Raw genomic sequence first — 13,058 nt, 5'->3', positions numbered from 1 at the left:
TTACAAAAATAAAACCTTAATATATTACAATTAAATATAATTGATTATTAAATTGTAATTTAGAATGTTAAGTACCATTAACCATGTTTGATTAATCACAATGACCATGTATTAAAATTTAATCTTAAAAATATTTACGAAATCTAAATAGCTACACATAGATTTTCATATTCCCATTAGAGTTTTTAGATTTAAATAACCCAAATTAATCTTTATTATTGAATCATAAAAGACTCACAATCTTATGCGAATAGGTAATTTATGGACACCCTCTCGAATGAGACAAAATGATGAAGTATAAATAGGCATTGTGACTGTGACTCTATCTATAAAAGAAAGAGGAATATATATATATATATATATATATATATATATATATATATATATATATATATATAAACAAATAACTTAAATTGACGAATGTAGATAAAGAATTTAATAAAACTCTAGAAATGTTATTTTCATTAAAATAAGGAATTTATGTTTATATTTTTCATTATGGAGAATCTACTCATATAGGTTCATCAGTCTCGACGTTTCTTTTTTTTTCCATCACACACCTTGTATATGCCAATCATATTGTTTAATTTGATGGTGCATTGTTTGGTTCTATCTATCCAACTTGAATCTCTTCTGAAGAATGTAAAACCAAAAATAATATTAGAGGATTCACCATCCTAGAGATATGCATCATTTTTTGATATGTTTGTCATGCAATTTCATACAAATTTCATGTTGTCCAACATTGAAGCAAAGGGACATTCTATGTGATACAAATGTTGTCTAACATTGAAGCAAAGGGACATTCTATGTGATACAAAACCCTAGAAAAAGTGGACCTTTTTTCATCTCATTACGCATCTTAATTGAAAATAGCTATGGATACTATACACTTATGGTTGAATAATGATAATTATATGTAAATTATCATGTTAATATCCTAATCAAATCTAAAATCCACAATCATATTATTTGAAATAAATATAACAAACTCAACATGTAAATTGGTGTGTTAATTTGTTAATCAAGTACTTTCAAATGATTTGAAACGTAAAATATGTATATTTATTTTAAGTACGACAATTATAAATTGCAACATGAGCTAGTTGAACCTAAAATGACAGACTTGCATCAATATCATAATATCAACTACTAGGAAGCAACAAAGGAATTTTAAATAATTCAATGTTTGGGATTAGGTCAAGCTAATGTTCAAGATTAGGTCTTTATATACTTTATCATAAGCAAACAATTGTTTTGTATTTTAGTTGAGAAACCGTAAAGCTAATCCTAAAGTAAGTCTTTAAATACTTTATCATAAGCAAACAATTGTTTTGTATTTTAGTCGAGAAACCATAAACCTAATCCTAAAGTAAGTAATATATGAGTGTAAAACTTAGAATTACCTTAGCTATTAATTTTTAAAAAAGAAGTAATGAATTTTAGAATTCTACAATCACATTTGTTTGACTGTGAAATGTGAAATGTTTTTACATAGAAGCTGTTTCAAATTTATATACTGTAACATATATGGTTACAGAAGTCCTTTCAAATTTATATACAATAGATACGGTTAGATTATTGGTTTGGAATTGACCTTATAGATCAAGCATCATATATCAGTGTGACAAATTAATCAAGAACCTAGAATCATAATTATAATTTTTATTTAAATTCTATTTACCTAGAAATAGATCGAGCACAAAAAAGACTTGGAAATTGAAAAAGTGTGAAAAACTTTAGCAAACCCGACCACAATAAACTTAATTAACCCAACAATAAATTGTAATTATTATAGTAATTAATTTTTAGTTTTTTTTGTTTATATCTATATTTTTTATTTTATTAAACATATTTCAACTCTAAATTAAATATAATATAGACAAAATTATAAATTACACTTACACTAATTATAAAATTCACCTCTCACCATAGCCATTAAATATATAACAGGGAAATAATTAATTTGCAACCCACCAACCTTCCATTTTCTAAAACCATTAAATATAAAGTTGGGCAAAGATTAATTTCCAATCAACCATTCAATATTTATATAAATGTAAACATTGTGTTTAAATAAATTAATCTCTAATTTTGTCTTACCCTAAAAGTTTTGTGAAAAGGTTTCGCGACGAGGACGATAAGTAGTAGCATTAAAAGAACAATATGATGTAGCATTTAAAGAACAATCTGCAAGACCAAGAGCTATATTTCAAGAGGTTGTATATAGTTGTGTTGTAAAGGTACAAGAGTGAATGTACAAGGAAGGTAAACACACAAAGAAACTTGACAAATGATTGTAGTGTAATTAACCATAAATATATGTATTTATGTTGGGAATAGTATATGTTACGAGTTAATAATAATAAAATATTATTATTAAACAAGGAGCCACTGTTGTGGCACTAGTCCCTGCGGGTTAGCAAAATAGTTTGGTGTGTTATTATTATGAGATTTAATTTGCGTTATTATGAGAGCTGGTTTCCATTAGTAGTGTGTTGTACACATGCTTATTTGTATTAAGATTTAATGAATTGGATGGCCAATTGTTAAATGAACTTTTTGACTTTATGGGAAGAGTGAAATGTAATGAACTTTGGCTTTGTTAAGTAAGAATTGTCAGAAATGTCATTGAATTAATAAATGCTTGTTACAATTTTATTATATGTCAAATTTTTTGTTTGATATTACAAATCTATCCATCTATTTAAAATAATAATTTAATTTGTATGTTAATACATTAACATTTATATTTAAAATAATCACTTGTTTTATTATTTTCAATTATAAAGTAATTTTTAAAAGACATTGGTCCTATATTTTCTTATTATGATTAAAATTAATTTTCAAAAGACACTTGCCATATATCTTGTTATAATGTTGAGTTTGTATTTCTTAAAATAAGATTAGTTTTAGATATAATTTTCCAATGTCTCATGATTTAAAAAATGCTTAGATTAATAATTAAAATATAATAAAATTAAATAATAATAAAATTTTTATAACCATGATTTTAAAATATAATAAAATTAAAATATAATAAAATAATAGGAAAGTGTATAAGCAAGTTATGTATTTTAATAACCATGGTGCAGAGAAGATAGAATTTTCTTATTTTTTTACATTTGAATATTATGGAAATATTGATAAAATGATAATGACCAAATAAACATAATTATGAATATAAATTTGTTAATTAAATTCGTGGTGGAGAGTGTTGAATATTTACATAGATTATTCTCGAAGGTCAAAGAAGGACTTAAGCATTTAAAAATTATAGTTATGGAGTCTTGCAGCCATGATTGAAAGATTACATATCTAGTAACATATTTGGACATAAATGATATGATTCAGGTTAATCTCAATGATTGAGGAATTATTCCATGGTCAAAAGAACAAAAGATTTATTTATTTAAAAATATTGTTTATCATAACTTTAGTGTGAACTTTAAATTTGTCCAATTACCAATTAGCAAAGAAAAGGACGTAATTTGTTGCAGTTAATTAATAATTTGTTGTGATGCAAAAGGACATGACTTTTGGCCTTTTTTATAGTTTTGTGTTAGTAAATATAGGATCTAAGTACAATAATAAAATAATTTTGATAAGTTTATTTTATAAATTAAAAATTAAAATAAACAAATTAAAATTGAACAAACATTTAAACTTTATGAGTTGAAATGCATCTAATTTGTAATTAGTAATTTGTTGCATTTAATTAGAATAAACATTATGAAAGTTGTTTAGTAACAATACTAAGAGATTGGTCTCTGGCTGTTCGTGCTGCCCCTGAGGGTAGCCCTCTGCTGCATTTCTTGTTCTCCCGGGCCTCCTGCCCCTCCTTCCCTTTCCTTGCCGCCCGTTGAGCGTCCCAGGCTCGATGGATCCTCCCGCTCCTGATTAGATCGATCTTGAGAAAGCCTTTGCTTCTCTCATCCCAGAGAATATCTCTGAAAGGATCCGACCTTCTGCCTCAAAATTTATCAAAAAGCTTGATGAAATTCCGGAAATCCCTCTTCCCCCATCTCTTCCAAGGAGATCTGTTGTAGCCTTGGCTGAACGCGGCCTGGTTGGACAGTTCACGGGGCTATGGCCCTCCCCTCGAACTGTTCAACGTTGGGTGGAAAGAAACTGGAACGCCATGGTCCAGGGGAAAATTGCGATAAGGTTTTGTGGAAGAGGCTTCTTCACCTTCCTCTTCGAAACAGTGGAGGATCGCAATCTAATTTTCAGGAATGGGCCATACTTCATGGACACTAGAGGCCTTTATCTCAATCGTTGGACCCCGGACTTCGACCCTGAAATGGATGTACCCAACGCAGTTCCTGTTTGGGTTCGCCTTCCGCATCTTCCGCTTCACTGCTGGGCCGATGAATCTGTTCGAGCAATTGGAAACGCAATAGGTAAATATGTGGATAGATCAGAGCTAAAAGAAAATATGCATGCATGTGCGAGGATCTATGTGGAGGTAGACTTGGGCAAAGGTTTACCAAAGGCAGTCAAGCTCAGAGTGGACCAGTGGACGCATATTCAACAGGTGGACTACGAGCAACTCCCCTTCAAGTGTAAGGTATGTCATGAGTACGGTCATTTTGCCAATAGGTGCTCTAAATCTAAACCAGAAGTCAATAATATTTCTGAAACCCCTGAGGAAGCATGGGAAATAGTAAGGAAAAAGAAGAAGTCAAACCCTCCCCCTGAGCCTGAGGTGCCTCACTCCGGAACCCCTCCCTTCCCCTCTGTCATCCCCTCATCCTCCAACCCCTTTGGATCCCTTGCTTCAGAGGATCTCCCATCTCCCCCTCCTTCCCCCAAAGGCCCCAGCATCTCCCCCTCTTCCCCCCTCCAAGCTTCCCCTCCTCACTCAGTGGAAAGGATCTTAACAAGAAACAAATCGAAGGAATCCTATGATGATCCTCAGCCTGATCAACCATCCTTGAATCGGATTGAGCCCCCCTTGATTTCTTCGACCCCATCTCAGCCCGTCATTGGACCTCCCCCCATCAGAACTACTAGAAGTTCCTCCAAGGACTTTGGAGCATCCGGTGATATCCACAAGAAACCTGGACCAGGCAGAAAGTCAGCCAAGCAGCATCGGGAAGAAAGCACGCAAAAGGACATAGCTCTAGGGATCCAAACTCCTATGGATTCTTTTATTACAGGTTCACAAGAGAAAGACACAGCAGGTAAAGAACTTGAGAGGCGAGCACCTCCTCGCTCGAATGCCTCATGATGAAGCTTTTATCCTGGAACAGCAGGGGTATGGGGCACCCCTCTAAATCCGCTGCCCTACGAGATCTTCTTCAAACAGAAAGACCCGAAATTGTTCTGATTCAGGAAACCAAGCAAAGTCAGAGCGAAATGCAAATAATCATAGAAGCCCAAAAAACTTTCTCAGGGGCCAGTAGCAATTCCAGAGGAGCCTCTGGAGGAATCACAACTATGTGGAATAAGCAGCAGTGGGATTGCAAATCCTCTGTCCTCAACCAAAACTGGATCAGGACCAACCTTGTCAACAAGGAAGAGAGCTGTGACTTAATCATTTACAATGTCTATATTCCCAACCATTTCCGGGAAAAGGAACAATGCTGGAAGGAATTGAAGGAAGAAATAGACAAGGAGCAGAATTCAAATGTTATTCTTGCTGGAGACCTCAATTTAATTCTTCATGCGAATGAGAAAAGGGGGGGCACCTTCACCCCCGATCCCTTCAGAAGGCAGCTGGAAATGATAATGGCTGAGCATGAACTGATGGATATCATACCAAAAAATAGGAAATATACTTGGAACAATAGAAGAGTGGGGCCAGGCAACATTATGGAAAGGTTGGACAGAATACTGATCAATGTTTCCCTTCTTTCGTCCTTTGCTGCAGGCCACACCAAAATTCTCAGCGCCACAACCTCAGATCACTTCCCCATTCTATTGACGTTGGACTCCCACGCTCATTTGGGACCAATTCCGTTCAGGTACAATCCCTTGTGGAGAGATAGCGCTGAGGCAGAGGCTATCATAGAAGAAACATGGAAGAAACACGTCGAAGGTTCCCCAAATCATATTTGGGAAACAAAACTTCGAAACACAAGGAAGGCACTCAAGGATTGGGCAAAAGCCAGCTACCAAGAGCCAGAAAAAATAAAGGAAAAAATGCAGCAGAAATTGGAAGAGATCCACAAACAAATAGAAGATCATGGATTCACTAATCAGCTGAAAAGTAAGGAATGGGAGGTTCAGGGACAGCTAACTCAAATAAAGAGAGCGGAAGAGATCAAATGGAGGCTCAAGTCAAGAGAATTATGGTTAAAGGAAGGTGATAAAAATACGGCATATTTCCATAAGCAGGCCACAGCAAAAAAAACGAGAAACAATGTTACCACTATTACTGATAGTCAAGGCAACCAGCATAATGACCATGAATCTATTAAAAGAGCTGCCTTCCACCATTATAATTGCCTTCTCACTGAAAATCAAGGAGCCACGGACTACTCGGCTTTCCTTAAGTACCTTCCGGGGAAAATCTCTGCTGAGGAGAATGAGAGGTTAAACAGTGAAATAACAAAGGAAGAGATAAGAAAAGCCATCTGGACTTTACAGCCTGACAAGTCCCCAGGTCCAGACGGTTTCTCTATAAATTTTTACAGAGATCATTGGCACTTGATAAAAAAAGATCTTGTTAAAATGATGAAAGGAATCCAAAGGAAAAAGAAAATGGGGGGCTTCACAAATTCAACTTTTCTCGCCCTCATTCCTAAGGAAACCCGGCCCACTTCCTTCTCCAGATTTAGACCTATTTCTTTGTGTAACACTTCTTATAAGATCTTTGCAAAAATTATAGCAGCCAGGCTCCAGCCTCTGCTCCCTTCCCTTATATCTGAAAATCAGGGAGGCTTCATGTCCAATAGGCAAATTCATGATTCCATCACCTTGGTTCAAGAAGCTATCCATTCCAGCACTTCTAGGCAAGAGAAAGGCTTCGTTCTTAAGCTTGACTTAGCCAACGCTTTCGATCGAGTAAGACACTCCTTCTTGTTCGCTGTTTTGAGGAAAATGGGCTTTAATTTTGACTTCATTAGCACCATTGCTACTTGCATCTCTGGACCCTGGATCTCGCCTCTCATAAACGGCCGCCCTTGTGAAGCTTTCCAATCCTCAAGAGGGCTAAGGCAAGGATGTCCTCTTTCCCCCTATCTATTCATCTTGATGGCTGAATCCTTCAGCAGCATCCTCGATCACAACAGAAGAGTTGGTCTCATCTCTGGTATCAAGTTTGGGAACGGAGTGAAAAATATCAATCATTCACAATTTGCTGATGACACTCTGCTTATTGGTGGGGCATCCACTACTATAGCAAGGCGCTTCAAAAGCCTCCTCGATCAATTTATGGCGTGCTCAGGAGGAGAAGTCAACTTTCAAAAAAGTTGCATCTATGGATGGAACATTTCCAATCAAACAGCCCACAGTATTGCTAACATTTTTGGAGTAGCCTTCAAAGCAACCTGGGACCACTTTACCTACCTTGGGATGCCGGTCACCTTGGGCTCTCTTAAAGCCACCACTTGGAATGAAATAATCGACAAAGTCAAAAGGAAGGTTCAGCAATGGGGAACTCAATGGCTTAACCCAGCTGGCAGATTAATTTTGCTCAAATCAGGTATTTCCTCCTTACCTTTATACCGATTCACTCTTTACCAAGCTCCTGCTTCTTTCCACTATAAGCTGGAAGTCGCTCTCCGCAATTTTTTATGGCAAGGAGGGAAAAAAGAAAAAAATAGATACAATTTGGTCAATTGGAAAAGTGTAATACAATCTCCAGACAGAGGTGGGTTGGGAATCAGAGCTCCTAAAATTCTAAATCTCGCTTTTGGGATTAAAATGGCTTGGAGACTAATTAATGAACCAAAAGCCTGGTGGAAACAGGTCATTGAATGCAAATACCTCTCGGACAATAGACAAAGACTTCTTGAATCTGATATTCCCAATAGAGACTCCACCAAAATCTGGCATCTCTGCAAGAAAGCAATCCCCATTCTCATTCAAAATACCTCAAAGATTCCGGGGGAAGGGAGCAGTATAAATTATGCCACTGATAAAATCATGGGTTACCAACCCCTAAACACTGTTGAAGAAGCCATTCCCTTCATCCTCTATCTTAACAGCAAAGGCATTCAGAGGATGGACCAAATTTCAAAATGGGATGCTGAGAATGGTGCTTGGACTAGCTGGGATTTTCCAGTTATTCCCCCACACTTGGATTCAAGCTACCAAGCCCTCCATAAAAATCTTCAAAACAGAGCCCCCATAAAAAAAGGAGCAGTAGATGGGTTTAGATGGGACCCCACGGGCTCATGTTACACCATTAAATCTGGCTATCAATTCATATGCAACAATACTTATCAGACCTCGGTCTGGAATCAATGGAGAATAATATGGAAGTCTGAGGCCATCCCCAAGGTCAAATTTTTCATTTGGCTGCTGTTAAAGGGCAGAATCCTCACTTCGGAAAACCTTAGAAAGAGAGGGGTACATGGACCTTCAATCTGTCCTAACTGCTGCTCCGAGGAGGAAACCATCCACCATTTATTTCTTGACTGCATCTTCGCGAAGAAATGCTGGACCATTATGGCCAACTTGGGCAATATAACATGGCAACCTCAGCAAAACATTGCAGAGACAATCCAAGATTGGACAAGGAATTGCCCTTGGAAAGATAAACGGAGCAAGATAGTCAAAAGAACATGGGATATCATTCCCCACAACCTTCTTTGGAAAATCTGGCTCACAAGAAACAAGAAAATATTTCAAAACAAAGAGGGCAATGTTTGGAAGACATGTAGCAGTGCTCACCTCTTGGCGCAGGAGACGATGGCAGTCAAATACTCAGGAACAATTAAAGCAACAGACTATTCAGTTGAGGAGAGGCTCATGATCAAGCATATTCTAGGTCGCTCAGGTCAACAACAGAGTATTCGGAGAAATTATAGGCAGCATCAACATAAGACCAAGGATTGGGAAATTAGACTACCAACCCAGGAGTTCAAAAGGTGGATTCTGAGTAACAACTGCTCAACCTTATTCTTTGATGGCGCCTCAAAGTCCAACCCAGGACCAGCAGGCGCAGGAGGTGTTATCATTGATGAATTAGGAGAAGAAATCTGCAACTATGAATGGAGTTTAGGAGAAAAAACAAATAATAATGCAGAGGCTCTTGCTCTGTATCAAGGATTGTTGCAATTAAAAAGCATGGGAATTAGAAAAGCTCTTGTCCTAGGAGACTCCTCAATAATCATTGGCTTCATGAACCATTACAGGAGATCCCCAAACAGTAATCTTCAGCAACATATCCAACGCATCAATCTCCTCACCGAATACTTTGAAAAAATCCGATTCTGTCACATCCTCCGCACACACAATGGGGAAGCGGATAAACATGCAAATAATGCAGTTGGACAACCGGAAGGTGCATTGAGGCACAGTCACAGAGAATTTTTCCAGCCTCTGCCATGAAGCAGGCCGATCCTGACATTGCCCAGGCGCGTAAATCCAGCAAGCGTGTGACGGGCATGGTTACAACAGACTCAGGACAGTCGATTGAGAGTATGAAGTGCACAAACAGTCTCATTCAGGTCTTGATCCAAAGAATAGCTGACATCCCGAGGGAAAATAATCATCTCAGCGATGGACGGAAGAACAGTTTCACTGCTCCAGCGAATCGTCATAGAGATATAGGAAAATATCACAATAATGCAGAGGATCCGATCTCTGTTATGTATTCAGGCTACTGTTGGTCCCGATCCATAAATACGGGCACAGGAAGGCAAATATTTGTCATACACTGCTATGAACAAGAGCAGCCTCGCTGGAACGAAGAAGGCGCTCTTGTCCAGACTCGAAGACGAACTCCATCGCTGGTATCGATTCTTCTTGCTTTGTTTATCTATCCTCTAATCTATATCGTGGTTTTTTTCAGGGCTAGCTTCAGTGGGAAGCTGAGAGCTATAGCGCCTTTCTTTCATTAGTCTCTGCTCTATACTCTGAACCTTTGCTGGCCGTCCCCCATCCTTCCTTCTTGCCCCTTAAGTTCGCCCCTCTCTGGCTCATCCTCTCTAACTTCAAGTTTTTCCCCTTCAATCTTGAGCGCTATCAACCAGACTTCCTTTTATATCCCTGCTCTCATCCAGAAAGCGAGAACTGTAAGCTCGAAACCCTTCTGTTTATTTTCACTAACCTCCAGCTCTCTTCTTTCAACCCCTCGCTTCATCATCCGGCCCCTCTTTTTCTTCTCCCGCAGCAAGGAGGAGTCAGCTGACCATCTCAGTGGATTTGACCCTCATAGAACCCAAGCCCAAATAGTGATGGCTCGTTCTGAGCAATGCTTTCACTGCCGCGACCTTCAGGCCGAATTCGAAGAGGTCAGAGCTCAACAAAGAATACTGGAAGATCAAGTGCGAAATATGGAAGCCAGGCACGCTGAACAGATTCGGAGCCTGGAAGCCAAATTTGATGAGCAGTTCAGAAGTCTTCACGCCAAATACCGCACAGAAATGAACCTGTTTCTCCACCGGGTTCATTCACTTCATGAGCAGTTCAACGGACTCAACAATAGATGCATTCACGCTGAGGAATCGCTGACAATCCTAAGGGAAATCATGGAAGCAAAGCAGAAAGAAAAATCAACATCTTCAAGCGCAAAGCCAATGGAAGCAGATCAGCGCCCAGAGGACTCCACAGCGAGAAATATCAGTCGTATTGACATTGATTAACTATGTGCTGTAAATGCAAGTTTTGGTGCCATCAGTATATCCGGATTTATAGTAGCAATAGATGTTTTTTAGTCAGAAGTTACAGAAACCAATTCAAGGATAGGAACCTCATGCTCTCTCCTTGGATTTGTAGTGCTCTCGAAGCAACCTATGTATGGCTTCATGCCTTATTACTTTTTTCAATCAATATATAGCAACCGATCTTGTCAAAAAAAAAAATTTGTTGCATTTAATTAATAATTTGTTGTGATGCAAAAGGACATGACTTTTGGCCTTTTTTATAGTTTTGGGTTAGTAAATATAGCATCTAAGTACAATAATAAAATAATTTTGATAAGTTTATTTTATAAATTAAAAATTAAAATAAACAAATTAAAATTAAAAAAACATTTAAACTTTACGACTTGAAATGCATCTAATTTGTAATTAGTAATTTGTTGCATTTAATTAATGATTTGTTGTGATGCAAAAGGACATGACTTTTGGCCTCTTTGATAGTTTTGGGTTAGTAAATATAGCATCTAAGTACAATAATAAAATAATTTTGATAAGTTTATTTTATAAATTAAAAATTAAAATAAGCAAATTAAAATTAAAAAAACATTTAAACTTTACGAGTTGAAATGTAAATTGATGTAATTTGTAATTAGTAATTTGTTGCATTTAATTAATGATTTATTGTGATGCAAAAGGACATGACTTTTGGCCTCTTTTGTAGTTTTGGGTTGGTAAATATAGCATCTAAGTACAATAATAAAATAATTTTGATAAGTTTATTTTTAAAATTAAAATTAAAATTAAAATTAAAAAAACATTTAAAGTTTACGAGTTGAAATGTAAATTGATCATGATCTCCAAGAAAAAATCCATTCTCTTTTGGTGTTCTATACTCTTGCTTTCTGCAATATCATAGTAATCGAATTAAAAGATATAATTTAAAATTTAAAATGATAAGCTAATACATTGTGTAATGATATATTGAATATATATAAAAAGATATATTTTTTACATAGAGAACATTGGTTTTGGAGCGTAAGCAGTGGCAGTAGAATCCAAATTCAAAATATAATGTAATTCATGTTTATCAAAATACATTTATGTCAAGTCAAAGAAATGGCACTCAAATTTTGTGCTGTAACATTTTGTCATTCTGTCATTACAATGTCATTTTGTCAGCAATGACAATACTTCATTCCAAGTCTCCATGTTTCAAAAGTTTCAGTTGAAGGGGATCCCATGGAATTTGCAGAAATTTATGCTTCTTTATACGAGCTTAGCTTCTGAATTTTAACAACAACATTTTGAGACTTTCCTAGAATGGCTGCGACTGTGCGTTCAGATATTACAACTTGAACTGTAGTTTTTGCGATAGGCTGACGAGCTGTTGTGACATTGCCAAAGGTGATATACAATGCCAGGGAAATTAGTACAGAAATGGAGATCAGCAAAACCCCCCATGATAGCATCAATTGACAAAGTTTTTCAAATCTTGTGTACCTTCCAAATCTGGCAGAACTCCCTTGACGAAGAATTGGCTCCTCAAACTCAGAGAAATTGCCAATACTGTTTATATCGCGATTTGACTGATTTTTGAAACAAAGCATATAGTTAGTACTACAGGGGTTTTATTCTAAGAAATCAAAATGAAAAAGTAGTAACAGAGGAACAGTAGAGGAATTGTTGGCAAATGTTGGAAAATGTTGGAGAGAAATCAAGAACTGCATAGAAAATGGATGCACTTGAAATAAATAAAAATGTTTAAACAAAGCTGACCTTTGATGACCATGGGGCTGGTGAAGACTGCATAGTCGGGTAGCTTGATGATGAATGGGATTGATCAATAAAGGATCTTGATAGCAAGGTATCAACAATTGAGCTTCAATCACTAGCCATTTAACACATTGTTATAAGCAAGTGATTATAAGCTAAGTCGAACCAAAGTTTTGGGGTGCAAAGGTTTTGGGGTCTTATTGCGGGTTTCGCATTGCTTTGCAATGTTGACGAGATCTCTTTTGATTTGCAAAAACAAATTATTAGGAAGTGAGTATTGTATATACCTGAATCAACTGATCAGATTCGAAAGCAGACCGAGGAAGGTATTCTCTTTGTAATATTGTAATATTGGCAGCTGTTGTGTGGTTGATATCAGAAGTCAGTGCAGCAGCCCTGCCAATTAGACAACAGAATTTCAAAATAAGATCAAGCTACTGAAAGGTAGTTTATCATATGCAATTCTATTACTGGTTACAAAACTGTACCTGCGGTCAATCTTCAGAGTCATGCTAATTAGCTGAACAT

The 13,058-nt window shown here is 36.7% G+C and overlaps 1 protein-coding gene across 1 annotated transcript; it reads left to right on the top strand.

Annotated features, from left to right (window-relative positions):
- The first annotated feature begins 4,141 nt into the window (after positions 1 to 4,141).
- LOC149165638 (uncharacterized) lies at positions 4,142 to 9,504 on the top strand. Its single transcript, XM_089429890.1, has 2 exons — positions 4,142 to 5,186; positions 5,399 to 9,504. The coding sequence occupies exons 1-2, from the start codon at positions 4,142 to 4,144 to the stop codon at positions 9,502 to 9,504; spliced, it is 5,151 nt and encodes a 1,716-aa protein (XP_089286016.1).
- The last annotated feature ends 3,554 nt before the right edge of the window (positions 9,505 to 13,058 follow it).

Source organism: Pinus tabuliformis, chromosome 5_1, assembly GCF_031772625.1.
Source record: "Pinus tabuliformis cultivar Carrire ecotype Pingquan chromosome 5_1, CPIR1, whole genome shotgun sequence".
In the NCBI taxonomy this organism is placed as follows: domain Eukaryota; kingdom Viridiplantae; phylum Streptophyta; class Pinopsida; order Pinales; family Pinaceae; genus Pinus; species Pinus tabuliformis.
Note: the sequence above shows the minus strand (reverse complement) of the source record. Positions and strands in the feature narration are given on the sequence as shown.

Excerpts from the sequence above, each read along its gene's own strand:
- LOC149165638 (XM_089429890.1), top strand. The coding sequence starts at position 4,142 with ATGGTCCAGGGGAAAATTGCGATAAGGTTTTGTGGAAGAGGCTTCTTC. Across the intron at positions 5,187-5,398 it reads ACAAGAGAAAGACACAGCAG|GGGCCAGTAGCAATTCCAGA; the intron begins GTAAAGAACTTG and ends AAACTTTCTCAG.